General features: G+C 59.0%; 1 protein-coding gene across 3 annotated transcripts; it reads right to left on the bottom strand.

Annotated features, from left to right (window-relative positions):
- Positions 1 to 254: 254 nt before the first annotated feature.
- On the bottom strand, positions 255 to 13,675 carry CACNB3 (calcium voltage-gated channel auxiliary subunit beta 3). Of its 3 annotated transcripts, none has more exons than XM_044226448.1 (13): positions 13,599 to 13,675; positions 5,279 to 5,401; positions 4,943 to 5,065; positions 4,379 to 4,494; positions 4,145 to 4,209; positions 3,909 to 3,928; positions 3,623 to 3,703; positions 3,359 to 3,417; positions 3,102 to 3,211; positions 2,651 to 2,802; positions 2,351 to 2,446; positions 2,075 to 2,224; positions 255 to 1,622 (listed from the first exon to the last, which is right to left on the bottom strand). In XM_044226448.1, exons 1-13 carry the CDS (start codon positions 13,602 to 13,604, stop codon positions 1,308 to 1,310), a joined length of 1,416 nt encoding a protein of 471 aa, XP_044082383.1. In that variant the 5' UTR covers positions 13,605 to 13,675; the 3' UTR covers positions 255 to 1,307. The 3 variants fall into 3 exon arrangements, with proteins under 3 accessions (XP_044082383.1, XP_044082382.1, XP_044082381.1); XM_044226447.1 differs by lacking the exon at positions 13,599 to 13,675 and adding an exon at positions 12,722 to 12,781; XM_044226446.1 differs by lacking the exon at positions 13,599 to 13,675 and adding an exon at positions 9,088 to 9,278.
- Between the last annotated feature and the right edge of the window lie 1,065 nt (positions 13,676 to 14,740).

Raw genomic sequence — 14,740 nt, 5'->3', positions numbered from 1 at the left:
GGGACATTGTAAGGCTATGACTAAGCCTCTTCTCTCCCACCTCCCCGGACAGGTCCCTTCTGTGCTGCCGAGTGCTTTCCTTCCAGTACCTGGGTGTTGGGGGGTTGCCTGGGAGCATGGGGTTCCCTGCCAGCTCCAGCCTTGTTCCCTTCCCACTCAGTGGCTCCTTTGTGAGAGAAAAGGCCCAGGAGACTTGTTTATCTCCTCCGACGAACCCGGCCATGTGAGCCAGCGGACAGAACAGGAGCCCACCAGACTGTGCATGGTGTTTATTAGTGATGACAGTGAGGTGGGGGTCTTGTGGAACATGCTCTGTAGGTCACACACTAGAGCCATAAGGCAAGGGTAGTCGGGTAGACAGGGCCTCTGGGGGCTGTCCACTGTGTCCCTCTCTCCCCACCTAACCCTAACTTAACAAGCAGCAGCTATGAATCAGCAAATAAAGTTGGGCCCATATTCCCCAGGGGGCATGAGGGCCAAGAACAGAAAGGACAGGATGCAAGAGCAAAAGAATGAGGGGGACACGGAGGCCCCCGAAGCTGTTCCATACATCCTCCGCTATACACGCCCTCCCTTCCCAAAGCCTCAACCCAGCTTGGCTCCTGCCCGCCACCCGTTGGGCTTGACCATGCTCCGGTCTCTGGTGCTGGCAGATGTCAAGAAGCTTTCCTGGCAGGTGAAGAGATCTGCTGGGGAGCCACTGGCCCCAGCCTTGCCTGCCTGCTGCTCTGGCCTCGTGTGTGGGTGCCCCACTCCAGCTGATGGACAGGAGTGTCACCTTGTTGGGCTCTGATTGTCTTGTTTCTAATGTGTGGTAGTGAGGTGAGTGGAGGACCTCGAACCCCAAAGCACAACCCCTGAGTCCCTTGACCATTAGGACTCGTGCCTGCTCAGGGACCTTGTTTCTGCCGCATGCCATGCTGTCCACACCCCCACCCTCTTGTCCCTTGGAGGGGGCATCCCTTCCCTGAGTCTGGTGGGAAGGCCCCTGTGAAGGGGATCCTGGCCTGAGGGCACTGCCCAGTGGGGCAGCTTCTTGTGCAGGAGAGGAAGATGCCAGGGGTGCAGCACACATAGCTAGTACCTGGAATGGGAGCCTAGGGGGGTCACTGTGCCCAGGAGGTAAGGGGGCTCCCTGCTTCTCCCAGAACCTTGGGACCACAAGCAGCCCTGGAGCTGGGGCTGGGCAGGGGGTTGTGGGGGCTGAACCTACTGCCAGCCTACTGCCAGTCTACCTCCAACCTGCCTGGAGTGGGCCCCCCAGCTAGCTATGCCTGCGCCCGCCAGGGGAGGGCAGTGGGAGGCGGTCAGTAGCTATCCTTGGGCCAGGGCCGGTTGCGCTGCCAGTTCCGGTCATTGTGGTTGTGCTCCGAGTCCTGGGCAAGGAGCCGGTCTTGGGGGTCATGCCCGTTAGCACTAGGCAGCCCCGAGGTGTGTTGGCGGTGCGGCTGGTACAGGTCCTGGTAGGCGTCGGCATAGTCCTCCTCCAGGTGGCGGGAGCTGCGCTGTGAAGAACCTGTCCAGGCTTGGCGGGAGCTCTCACTGGCCTCATCTGAAGGCATCAAGCTGTCCCTCTCCAGGGGTGAGTGCTCTTCGCCGCGCTCCCCCAGCAGCTGCTGGTTCTGGGGGCAACACAACAGCTCTAAGTAGATGGGGTCAACCTCACCTAGGCTCCCCCGACCTCTAGCAGGGTGGGGGTGGGGAGTCTCCCCCCATCAACCCTCAGTTCCCGGATATAGGAAATGGTCCAAGGAAGGAGAAGCAGCTTCCACTTGAGACACGGAAAACCAGCTTTGGACTCCTGCAGAATTCAGGCTCTGCCTTCAAGACAGACTAAGAGAAGGAGTATGTTTCTTCCAAGCTCAGAACAGTGACCTCAGATTACCCATCTCCTTGATTTCTTCCCTCTCATCAGGAAGTTCCTTTGCCCATCTGCCCCAGCTCTGTACAGCAGAGCTGAGTTCTCTGATCCTTCGGCCCTCGAGCTGGAGGCCAAGGACGGTTCTCTGGGCCAGGAGGGGGCAGTGCTTTGGCTGGCTTAGCCTGAACACCTGTGCCCACTGGAAATGGGTACCTGAAGTCCGGGGATGGCACTAGGAGGGCCTAGAAGCCCAGGGCCAGGAGCTGGGTGGTGGGTGGCCCTCCAGTAGACCTCTAGGTACTCCGCCAGATGCTCACAGGCGTCCTCCAGCTGGTTCTCATCCAGAATCACATCAAAAGACTCCTGGGAAGGAGAGGGAAAGCAGTGAGCTTGGCTTCCTCTCAGTAGCAGCCCCCCACCCATCTCCAGCACTTCCCTGGTCCTGGAGAAGCAGGAGTGGGCGCAGCAGTCGCCGGCACAGGCACTCACCGGTGGGCACTGGACCAGCTTATCGTAAGCCATCATCTGTACGGTCAGGTGCTTCATCTGTGACTTGCCCCGGGAGCGGATGAGGCGCTGGAGGACCTAAGGTTGGAATGGGCAGAGCTGGGCCCAGTCCTGGGGCCTGTCTCCCCACTTGGGATACGGTATCGGAAGCAGGTGAGGGCCATCAGGAGGGGGCAGCAGGGGAAGGGAATGCAGGAGCCCTGGGGCAGGGACCAGGTATAGCTGCGCAGCATGGCAGCTGGGCAGCCCCGTGGGCCTCCACTGCAGCCACCACTGATGTACCTTTGGGGAGGACACTTTGACAAAGACGATGATGGGGGCCAGTGAGGTCTTGGCCAGCTGCGCCGGGTGGTTGATGGTGTCGGCATCCAGCACTACCAGCTGCAGGGATTTGGCCAGCTCAAATATGCGCTCGATCTCGCTCTGGACTTCCGCTGTGGAGGGGGCAAGCAAGCTGAAACGCTCACCTTGGGCCCACACCTACGTTTTCCTCCAGCGGGGCCGCAGGCTCTCTGGGATGGTAGATGGGAAGGAATGGGAGGGACAGGGTATTCCTCAAGGCCCCAGGCAGGCATAGAAACAGGGAACCGGGCTGACTGGGGTGGTTCTTGCCAGTCCTGGGGCAGGCAGAGAGGCTGGGCAAGACTGCGAGGTGCCAGGGAAGAGAAAGGTAGGAGGAAGGGTCTCAGGAATGCTTGAGCGGGCCGAGAAGCAGGAGACTGGGGCTTCTCACCAATGGTGGAGCGGGCGGAGGAGCGCTCGATGATGGTCCTCTTGCCCGGATTGTTGAGCACGGACCGCTTTGCCAGTGAGAGGTCCGCTGTGACGCGGGTGATAGAGATCCTGGGGTGGGGGGTGGAGAATCACAGCCCACCTCTAAATTTCAAGCCTCAGGCCTCTCCTTACCCAGGTCCCACTAACTTTCTCTTTAGAGGAGATCTTGCTACAGGCACCTGGAAGGAGATGCCACCTGAGGCCAGAGCAGCTCACCTGCCATCAAACCTATGTTTGAGGAAGTCGAAGAGAGCCTTCTGCATCATGTCTGTGACCTGGGTGGGAGGGGTGAGGGGAAAGGCATGTGACTGACTGGGAGCCCTCTCAAAGAGAGGCAGCATCCCTAGGAATGGCCCTAGAGCCTGCCCCCCTCCACACACAGAACTGATGAAGAGAGAACACCCATTCCCACCATCCCTCAGGCCTTCCCGTGGCAGGCTGGGTAGAGGCAACTCTTTGGCGACAGGGACCTTCTCTCACCTCATAACCTTTCAGAGAGGGTCCCACCAACACCACAGGCCGCATGGAGGGTACTACATCATACGGGGGAACGTGTTCTGCCTGCAGAATTGACCTGAGGTCAAGCAGGGCCGTGGCCCTCTCGCCTGTCCTATGCCTCCCTGGTTCAGGGCAGATTTGGAAATTCTGGGCTCCCTCCCTTCTCTGCTCTCCTGACCTTCCAACAGCGACTTCCCAAAAACCTGTCCCCACAGCCATAAGTCATGAGCTCCCCACCACCCCAGCCCAGATCCCTTCCTTGACTCACCTGCTTTTGCTTCTGCTTGGCTTTTTGGAAAAGGAAATAAAAGATTAAAGTTGGTGAAGGGGGAATGGCCCTCGGGGCACGGTATTCCCTTCCCCAGGGGAGACACTCGGTTTCTCTGAGCTCTTTTGGTCCCTCCACCAACCCCTTCCCACACAGCTCACCTGGGAACTGCTCCCTCTCCCCCCTGTGTCTTAGTCACCCACCTACCCAAGATGAGTGGGTCAGGGGGAGGCTACCTAGAGATGGAGGAGGGGAGCGTCGGTTGCCAATGTCACTCAGGCTGGAGGGGTTCCCAGATCTCCTGAGAGAAGAGAGGCCAATAAGTATGCATGTTCTACATGTTACTTAATAGTTGTATACATTTCCTTACATCTTAGCGAGGAAGGGATGTGCGTCATGCATATCTGCACATGTGTCAGCTTCAGGATACAAGGAGTTTATGTTCATAGAGTCACAAACCCTGCTCTCACCTGGCCTTCTGCTCCTGCTTGAGCCGGATGCTCTCCAGGCGCTGGGGGCTGGGGATGAAGGCGATGTCCCCACCCTCTTTCACTAGCCTCCCGATCCACCAGTCATTGCTGTACTTCTGGGGGAAGGGGTGGTGAGAGGAGGCACCCAGGCCTCAGTCCTGGCTCTTCAGTGTGAAGGAGCCAGGGAGGCATTCAGAGAGCTGGTCTGAGGAAGGCAGCATGAAGGGAGGGGGGCAGGAGAAGGTACCAGAGGGAAGGGCAACCAGGTTTGAGCCACCCAAGATTTCAGTGGGAGGCATCCCTGACGTCACAGAGGACCTAAGAGGCAACTCATCTAACTGCTTGCTTTACAGTCGGAGATGGAGGCCCAAGCCGGGTCTCAGAAGGATGGAGGCCCCGGGGATTGGGTTTTAGATATGAAGGGTATACAGGTGTGTGTTCTGGGTAAGAACTGAAGAGTCTGGGGAGTTGTTTATGGATTGAGACTGAAGTAAGAGGCATGGGAGCTAGGACAAGAAGAGCGGGGGTATTAGGTGGCTTCTCTCTGGGATTGGAGTTGATCACCTCTTTAATGTGCAGAAAATCTTTGGCCTCAAAGTTGACTCCAGAGCCCTGGACTGGGCACTCCTCGTCCAGCACGCCACAGTAGCTGACATTGGTCCTCACAGCAAACGCCACAGGTTTGTGCTAGGGAATTGGGCCATCACTGCAAGTGAGGGGGGCTTCACAGCACCCCTTCTAACATCAGTGCCCCACCAGTACAGGGAGGAGGCCCCAAGAGAACGCCCATGACACTCACACATGCGCACTCATGAGTATCCTGTTCACTGACCCCTGGGGACCGAGGGATGAGCCCAAGTTTCCACCCAGCCTGGCCTGGCCGCCCACCCGAGTTGATACCTTGGCCCTTTCAAGCTGCTGCTGAGCCTGGCTCTCCACTTCCCGCCGGGCACTCTCCCGGTCCTCCTCCAGGGAGACGTCTGAGTCCAGAGATGGGCGGCTGGTATAGGAGTCGGCTGAACCCTGGCATGGGGGAGAGGCTGTGACCCCTGGGCTCAGGTGTGACGGGCACTATAGGTACCCTCTAAGCCCTACAGCAGGGCCTCCACTAAGCCTAGCCGGTCCATGTCCACACGGGTGGCTGGGCTGCAGTGGTCCCCTCCATCTCCCCATGAAAGGGCCCAGTGCCTCTGGGCTGCAGGAAAGCCAGCCCTATCCATATGTGCTAAGATCTGGGCCCCTCCCCCCAAAGCCTATTAATACTGCAGCCTTGAATAGAGCTTTCACTTTCCTCTTTCCTCCCTTTCCTCCCCTCTACCCTGGCCTCTGGGGCAGAGTGAAGGGAGATGTGCTGAAGATGATATATCGGAGATGATTCTGAATCTAAAAGACCCAGCCTTCTTGCTCACATCAGCCTGCAAAGCAGCCTGGACCTTATCCCTTTAAAATGCGTGGCATGGGTACAGTCAGCCGGGAACAGTCGAGAGACTCTGGTTGGCATGGCACTGGTCCTGAGTGTCAGGATAGAGCCATCCACCCCCTCAGAGCTCATCTCCCCCAGTGCCCACTCTTCCAGGGTGAAGAGGAGGACACAGAGCTGCCAACTCCTGGAAGTCACTTCCTCTCTACTCTCCCTGCCCCCACTCTCTTTCCTCTCACACCTGCTGGGGCAACTGGCCAGGTGTGGGCAGAAAACAAGACACAGACTGAGAAGGCAACACAAAGCTGTCTCCCTGGGCCCCAGTGAGGCTCGGCCACGCCTACCATCTGGCCTACATCTCCCCAGCCCTTCCCCAAGGGGATATAAGCCCTAGAGGAAGTACCTGTAAGTGCTAAGCAACCCAGCTGAGGACCCTGGGGATGTCAGGACAGGGTCTCTGGTAAGTTGAGCCAGGAGAGTCTCTGAGCCCTGCCCATTGGAAGGGTCTTTGGGCAAGGGGTACATCTGGAGGGTTGCAGAGCTCAATATGAGGGAGGCCCCAAGGGAGATGCACAAATGAGCAAGGGAAGCTGGACCTCAGGACAGGAGGATAGAAGTCAGGGTGGCTGGGATTTCCCCCCCAGTCTAGAGCCAAGGGAATCTTTTGGTTTCTATCTCTTGTTTTCTACCTCTTTCTACCTGTTGTTTTCTACGTCTTTATGATCAGAAGCCTGACGTGGTACTTCCATCAGTTCTGAGGTGCAGGTGGCAGAGAGAAGATAGGGCCCTAGATAAGGGGTCCATGTGGGAATGTGTGTGGGGTGGGATGGGGAGGGGTTTTAGAATGTACTCAGACTGGGGAACATTCCTTCAAGACCACCATGCATGACCACTTCCAGAAGGCCACGGAAGCCAAACTCTCAGCGGGGGAGACAAACACACATATAGCCATGCCCTCCGCCCCAGCCCCACAATCGGCAAGAAGTGGTCAGCTTGCTATCGGCCCTGAGCCTCAGCTAAAGACAACGTCTGTGTTAGATGGAAGGCATGAAGATAGCACAATGGAGAAAAAGCTTTCATTTTACGGAGGACTAGAGTCGGCCTGCTCTTCCCCATCTCTCGAGAACAAAATAAGGCTGGATAAGAGCAGCTGAGCCCTGGGGAAGAAGCTTTGCACTGTCACTGGAGTGGGGGGACCTCTTTGCGGGGGTCTTAGCCCTAAGAGACAGCTGACTAAGGTGAACAGGGGCCAGTGGGAAGAGAGGCAAGGGACAAGGCAGGATAACCGCTCACTTAGATGAGTATACATCAGATGCAGGCTTACGCCAGAAGAGGAGTCTGACCTTTACCCTCTGCCCCACAGTCTCTTGGCCTAATTTCATCATCTTAATGTCCCTGCCTGGGCCATCTGGGTCACCTGGCCTCTCACCTCAGGATGGGAAGGACAGGATCTCCCCCTTAATGTTTAATGAGTTGTGCTCAGCCTGGAACCCGTCTCCATGATTCCCGAGTCCTCAGAGCTCCCTCATCTCTCCTGCGCGGGTACCACCAGGGAGGCCGGGGCCGCCTTGCCAAGTGTGCTCGGGGGTCTTGTTGCCCTCACCCCCTGTTAGGCCCAAACAGCCAGAGGCTCAGTACTTCTGGAGCTTCCAGGAGTTGGCACAGTGCCCTGGTGTTGCCCCCCTTGCCTGGTGAGTGTGTGGGCAGGCTGCCGCTCCACTCTTGCCTGGCACGGGGGAAGGAGAGGAGGGAGATGAGCCGGTGGATTTATTTAGAGCCTGATCTCCCTCCTACTGCTTCAAAGGGGGCCTCAGGGAGAGCAAGGAGCCAGGCAAGAGAAAGGGAAGTGGGGGAAGGGTGATCCGGGAACCAGCAAGGGGTGCTGAGCCAGCGAGGGGGCAAGAGGCCTGCCCCAACACCAGCCACATGTCAGTCTTTACCTCGCAATAGCCCTTGCCATCTCACCAGGGCTGGGAAGGAACCTTCTAGGGCCCTCCAGCCCCTCGGAGAGGTTCAACTGCAAGCTCACCTTGGCACCCTGGGCCATGCCAGCTGTCCCTTCAACTGTCAGAAAGAGGTGTCCACCAGAGCCTTGCAAGTCATCTGCTCTAGCTGCAATGTAATTAGCCCCAGAGGCCCAGTGGGGAAATTGGGCCCAGCAGGAGCCCAGTCCCAGAAAAGGACTGATAGCTGTCTACTCTGAACCCTATAACTCCTGTATCCTGGACTTGGCAGCAAGAGATGGAAGAAAATGCAAACACTGCTCTTTTGACCCTCCACCCTTCTCAGGGACCTCTTCCAAGCCATCCAGGGGTCCTCTCCATAGGAGGCCTTCATGCAGGAGCTTTGAGGGAAGGGACCACAAAGCTGTTCCCCATCCTTGCCCCATCCTTCCAGGCACTCTCCCTGCTCCCTGAGCTCCGGGAATCACTGCCTAATGAGCTGATTTGTCTCAGTGGGTCAGGAGATAAAAGCAAAGAGGAGAATTAAATATTTATCAGTTGCCTAGTTCTCTGAGCAAAGAGCTTCCTCTCCATTCCCAGGCCCTCAGCCCCTCTGGCCTCACCCCCAGGCCCTCCATGCTGAGCAGAAGCTCATGAAGCCCACTGCTCTGAGGAGGCCTCAGCAGGAGGTGTGGAATGGATGGGGCTCAGTCAGCTGGCCCACCCATGTGCTGGTGCCTAGTTTCCAGCCTGGGAGAGAAGCTGGGCTCCACGCAGGGTGAGGAAACAAGGCAATGCTCAGGGATGGGAGCAGAAGGGAATAACGGAGGTGCTCAAGTTTATGACCCTTCTGAGTCTGGGACCTGACTCTTGGATGTTCTCCTAGGCTCTCTAAATTTGTCCTTCCCTTGAAGCATAGGAGGTCTGAATGGTCCTGCCCCAAGAGAGCCCCACCTTCTCCTATAGCTTCTGTGTTCTGACCCCCGTCAATCCTCCTTTGGGAACTTGAGACACTGCGTGTGCCCTCTCTACAGCCTCTGTGCTCTCAGCCTCCAGCCCTTCCTCCCTCTACCCTGCAGTCCTGGGCTCTGGACACCTGCTTGAGCCTCTCCCCCACACTACCCCCATCTCGCACACACCCTATATACCCCTTGGTCTAGAATTGAGGTCCCGAGAAGCCGCGGGCACGAAAACCCCTGTCCCCACTTTCCAGGAGCGCCCCCCAACCCCTGCACGCCCTGCCCCTCCACTGAGGCGTTTGTCAAAGTCCTGAACTGGGGAAGGGTCCAAGGGAGAAGACGAGTCACCCCAACGTCCCCACCCCCACCCTCACCGTGGGCACTCACCGCCTCCGAGTCCTCAAACCCGGGCACGTAGGAGTCGTCATACATGGGGGAGTCCGGGTGGGGGGGGAAGCGCGCGGCGCCGGGGGCGGGGGCAGCCCGGAGGCAGGGGCGAGGACAGCGGGCCGCGCCCGAGAGATGCCGCCGAGCCCCGCAGCCCTGCGGGCGGCGGCGGAGAGCGAGAGAGCGCGAAGGAGAGAGCGAGCCGCGAAGACCAGCTGCTCGGAGCTCAAATCAACGCTCCCCCCACCCCACCCCCCCAAACCCTGCCGGTCCCACCCCGAGCGCGGCTGAGGAATCTGGCGCCGGCTCCTACAACAATAGTGCCCGCCCACCTGACCCCCCTCCCCGGCAGCTGGCGAGGGCGGCGGCGGGGGGCGCCGGCCACCCGGGGAGCCCGAGACCGGGCCGGGAGAGCGTGGCCGGCCGCAGCCAGGGAGAAGGTGGGTCCCCAAGCACCTATGGGGCACAGGGGCGGCGGGGAGGAAGGGGAGGAGAGACTGCGGGCGGGGCGGATCCGGGCTCAGAGGAGGCGGGGCGAGGAGAGATGCGGAGACAGAGACGCTCAGCAACCCAGGAAATACTCCGCCGGGAAACAAAGGGCTGGAGCGGGGGAGGGGAGGGGGCGCGGAGATGGTACCCAAGCCGAGAAAGCGGAGGGCGCAGATTGCGGGGAGGCTGGAGGCAGAGAAAGGAGGGGTCGAGGCAGAGGGAGAAAGGCGGGGGGAGACAGGAAATTGGGGAGACTGGGGGAGATCGGAGAGGCGGGGCGGGGGCGGGGGGACCGGCGGTCAATGGGGGAGGGGCCAGGTGAGAGGGCGGCAGGTCTGGGCCCAGGCAGTCCAGAGACTCGGAAAGCAAACCCCCGCAGTGGTCCCGGGGAGGAGTGGGTTTGGCGACCCCTGGCCAATGCCGTGAAAGTAGCCCCTACCCCAACAGGTGCTTGCCCCCCTCAGGGCTGGGATCCTGCAGCAAAGGGCCCTGTCGCCCAACCGGTGCAAGGGGGTTAGTTTTGGGTCCGGCCGCCCCACACCTGTTGCGCGAGCGGATTCCATCCTAGTATGGTCAGGATGGGGGTTCCCTTCCTCACTTCCTTGCCAAGGACTGAGCCAGGCGGTGCCAAGGCATCCGTGGGAACTGGGGGAGGGAGGGGCTGTTTTAGGTGAGCCTAAGGGGAGGAGGAAAGAAACCGGAGGGTGGAGGTAGGGGGACTGTCAGGGCTGGGACAGAAGGTGGGATCCTGGCCACATGGGGTCAGGACGCGGTGGGGTGGGGGGCAAGACGACGGAATCACTAGTGTAAGGCCTCTTTAGAGAAGGGATGGAGCTAGGGTCGCCGGTATCCGGGTTGGAGCCACAGTGCCACTCTGTACCAGTCAGTCTCCTTCCCAGGAGCACCAAGCTGTGAGGTGAGAGACAGAGCCCCCGCCCTCATCTTGAGTAAACTTCCCCATAGATCCACCCATTTGAGCTTCCTCCTTTCTTCTACCTCCTGAGCAACACTGTTCCTTCGAATTTGGGTTACCTAACTGCCGCTCTTTCGGACACGACCACTCCCTTCTGGGGATGTGAGATAGAAAGGGGGTTACACTGGGAGCCCTTTGAGCTCAGTCCTTCTCCAGTCCCAGTTTCTCACACCCAGGAGGGTGAATTGGGATCTGCTCCTCGCTTTACCTTCCTGAGCTATAGGGGAGTCAGAAGATGGAAACTGACAGGGTCTGATGAGGTCTAGCGGGGGAAGCACTGTGCTCAGGGGAGAGGAAGACCACCCAACCCAACTGGCTGCCCCATTTATGTCCCTTGCTCATGTTCCATTGCCAAGAAAGAAGGAGAGAAGGGGCCTCATCTTAAGACTATCTTTAGTCTGCCTTTAGTCTGTCTACCCCTGTGAGTGGTGCAGCCCAGCTCTGCTTAGCTTCTTCCTCCGTCTGGATTTGGCAGACAACTTTGTTGGAGCCCTATGGCCTGGCAAGAACTGATGGGGGGTGGGGGGGGAACCCGGCTGTCTCAGTTTCCTCTGCAGAGTCCAGCACCCTTTGGGGGTGGTTATACATTGGGTTCTTTGGCAGTGCCGGTTCCCAGACACTGTTCTTTTCACTTTCGTGCCCTCTTCCAGTTCCTCAGAATTCCTCAGATCCTCCTCTTTTATTCTCTGTCTCTTCAGTTCCTTCTGTTTTTCCAGAAGGGCAGAAAGGAGGCATGAAAGAATAGGGCCTTCCAGGCGCTCTCTCTACTGGACGAGGATTCCAATGAAGACAGCTGCTGAGACATCTGCTTCCCTTCCTGTCCCCTGAATCTACTCTCTCCTGGTCTCTCCTTTCGGGACTCTTTCTGCCACCAGGGAGTCCCGGGGGTTATGGTAACACAGCAGATCTGCCATCAGCTTCACTCCTTCCTCACACATCTTGTCTTCATCCCCATCTGGGACAGTGGTGTCTAAGTCGGTTTCTGAGGAGCGAGTTGCCATGCCAACTGCCCCGGGGGGATACGATTTCAAGTTTTTCATACCTGGACTCATCCCTTGGGTCTTGCAGGAGCTTCAGAGCTGCTCTCTTTCCTCATCTCTGAGTTGCTACTCAATGCCCCCTTCCATTTCTCACCTCACCCACACCTGCCTGCTCCTGTTCTCATGCCATGCCATCTTCCTATCCTGAAACAAGACATGCGCCTGTCAGCATCCATGGGGCCCTAACCCCTTTTCTTTTCTGTGGCTGAGCATAAGGGGCGAGGGAGATGGCACAAAAAGGATTCGAGGAGAGGATTCCTGCTCTCTTCGTTCTAGGAGAGAGCTGTTAGCTTGGCAGCTAACAGCTTGGCAGTAGCCAAGGCATGGACGCAGGACATTGGAGGGTGGGGGACAGGCAATCAGGGAAGCCTGGATAACCAGCCAGGTTTGAGAGCTGGACTTCTTGAGAGCCTCCAGAAGACATTCTAGCTTCTTCTATAAGTGCACCAGGAAGCTGGACAGATCCTAATCCTTCTGCATTGAGTGGGGAAACTGAGTCAGGAGCTAGTACCTCTGGGAAGTCCTTCTCCCCAGCAGTCTTTAAGATCCAGACCAAGCCAAACCCCTAGCATTCTAGCTGTTAGGCTGCCCTCAGGGAGCCTGGAGAGGGGCACCAGGGGGGCTCGGTGGATCCCTCTTATCTCCATCCTCTCATCTAGCCCCTTTTCTGGCTCCCCAGGCAGTCTTCCTCTCCCGTCCCAATCCCAGCTCTGGTTGCTCCCTCCTTTACTGCACGCCTCTTCCACCCTTAGCCTCACCTCCTCGACCTTCCTCGCTCTCCATCACTGCAGTCTCCCCCAAATGAAGGCCCTCTTCCTAGCTTGGAGTGGGGTTCTCCTCCCACCCACTGGGGAGAGGGCCCCCGCGTTTACCTCATTCAGCAGGAAGGTAGCACTGGAGTCAGAAAAAGACATAGACCGGGCTAGCGGCCTTTCCCCCTCCCCCGGGCCAGGGGCTCCGAGGCTGGAGCAGGACCCGGCCGCCGCTCTGCACAGTGGCTCCCGCCTGCACGCCTGGCCTCGCCCCACGCTCGCCTGGCTCGCCGCCGGCTCGCGTCCCTCTCTCTCGGTTCCCTCCTCCTTCCCCCCACTCCTTCCCTCCCTCTCCCTCCCCTCCTCGCCGCCTCTGTCACTCTCCCTCTCCCGTTGCCTTTCAGTCCTGCTCTCTCCATATCCATCTCTTCTTCCTCTCCGCGGCCCGCGTTCTCCGTTTATCTTCGTGCCTCTCACTGTCCTTCTACCCCCCCCCCATCTCTCCTCCCTTCTCCGCCTCCTCCTTCCTCCTCAAGCCCCCCCCTCCAAAGGTAGGGGCTCAGGAGCTCCCGCCTGCCGCAGGCAGAAGGGCGGGAGTCGCTCCGGGTTCGCCCGGATTCCGGAGGTCTGGGCGGAAGGTTCTAGTCCCACCCGACCCCGGCTCCGTGCCCTCGAGGAAGCCAAGCGCCCGCGCTCCACCCCGACCTCAGCAAGGGAAAGGAGCGCAGGGAGGAATGTCCGAGTGCGGCTCGCTGGCCCCCGCAGCAAGGCGCCCCCTCCGCGTTCAGGGGAAGCCACGGGCTGCCACCCGTCCCCGACCCTGTGTCTCCAGAGCGCCCGGGAGTCTCTCGATCTCCCTTCTCTGCCGGGTTGTGGCGCCCCGGGACTCAGCCCCCGAAGGCGCGGGGCGAGGCGAGGCGGCTCCTCCCGGGCTGGCTGCAGCGCCCCCTAGGCTCACTCGCCCGGTGGCCGCACACGCCCTCCAGGTGGCGGCACCCGGGGGGGGTCCAGTCTGTTGCGCGGCTGGGGACCCACGCTGCCAGCAGGAGGCGCTGCGCTAGCGGGAGCGGAGGGGGCGCAGCCCGCAGCCAGACCCCCCCACCTAAGTCTAGGACGAACCCCTCTCCTTCTCTTTCCAGGAACTGCGGTCCCAACTGATCGGACCCCCAGGGTGGAACTCCAGGCTGCAGCCTATCTCCACCCCCGTAGGATTCCTTTGAGACACTTGGCTTCTCTGGGGCCTTAAACAGCTCCTACCTCCATATTGGTCTCCAGGGGCGCCCCCGCTGAGCCCAGCAGCTTCCCGGCCAGGCCTGGGATGCTGGGAGTCCAGAGTCGCGGGACCGCTGCTCCGGTCAGTACCCCCTCCGCCCCCTTGGGCGGGCACGTCAAACAGGACAAGCCCAAGTTCTGGCGGGGGAAGGGGGGAGCGGGGGTGTAGCCCCAGCCGCCTCTCTTCCTGCACCCTTCTAAGCGGATCAGCCTCTCATTGGTCCCTCCACACCCCCAACACCCCCAGGCTGGACTCTTGTGTATACCAAAGACCGTGACTAAAGGGGAGGGGGCGGCCGAATCCCTCGCGGAGACAGACACGCCCTGATGCTGAGTGACAGGAGTTCCTAACTTCCCCTTGCACCACCTAAAACTCTGCCCCTTAAGATCAAGGGCACTCCACCAGCCCTCCTCAGCCCTTCTTTTGCATTCCTTTCCCTGGGAGGGGCAGGGTGGGGGCAGTCCTGGAACCCCTCCCCAATCCTTCCATCCCCTGGGGATCTTGGAAGACTTCTCTCCTTCTCAGCTCAGCTGACCCTCCACTTGCCCCCATTCCAGAAAGAGCTAAATCAGGGAGAAGCAATTCTCCTCTCTCCACCCCTAGCTCCTCCTCAGGCTGGACTTAACCTGGAAAGTGCTGTTCGAGGGCACCTCCTCCCCTCCCTCCGTGGTCTAGTCCAGGGGGGTCCAAGGATCTCCTACCCACCACCCACCCTCAAGTTACTCAGCTTTAACTATTCAGAGGAGACAAAGAGGTCGTGTGTGTTATTAAAATGTGCATGGAGGGTGTTTTTTTTTTTAATAGGTTTTGTTTTTTTGGCTTTAATAGATGGAGCAGAGCTTTGCTTTTCACTTGGCAATAAGACCTGGAGGGAGAGAGAGTCCCCCCACACACACACACCCCTGCTGACCACAGCTAATGGACTAGCTCCTCTGAGCCTGGGGCAGCTTAAGTTTCCATATGGGAAAGGGGGGTGGTGGGAGTGCCAGCCAAGGCAAGCATTGTCCCTGGCTTTCCCGGTCCCCCCCCCCACTCTCTCAGAACCAACTGCCTAGAACACCATCTCTCTCTCCACCCCTTATTTTAAAATAGAAATATCAATGACTTCTCTCTGAGCCTATCAGAG

This window comes from Neovison vison, chromosome 12 (assembly GCF_020171115.1).
Source record: "Neovison vison isolate M4711 chromosome 12, ASM_NN_V1, whole genome shotgun sequence".
In the NCBI taxonomy this organism is placed as follows: domain Eukaryota; kingdom Metazoa; phylum Chordata; class Mammalia; order Carnivora; family Mustelidae; genus Neogale; species Neogale vison.
Note: the sequence above shows the minus strand (reverse complement) of the source record. Positions and strands in the feature narration are given on the sequence as shown.

What these genes read in the sequence shown, in the direction of transcription:
- CACNB3 (XM_044226447.1), bottom strand. Translation starts at nt 12,766, where the DNA reads ATGGATATGGAGAGAGCAGGACTGAAAGGCAACGGGAGAGGGAGA. An exon ending in AAGCAGGAGCAGAAGGCCAG is followed by an intron (nt 4,210 to 4,378) that starts GTGAGAGCAGGG and finishes CTCTTCTCTCAG; the next exon opens with GAGATCTGGGAACCCCTCCA. An exon ending in TCAAAGTGTCCTCCCCAAAG is followed by an intron (nt 2,447 to 2,650) that starts GTACATCAGTGG and finishes TTCCAACCTTAG; the next exon opens with GTCCTCCAGCGCCTCATCCG.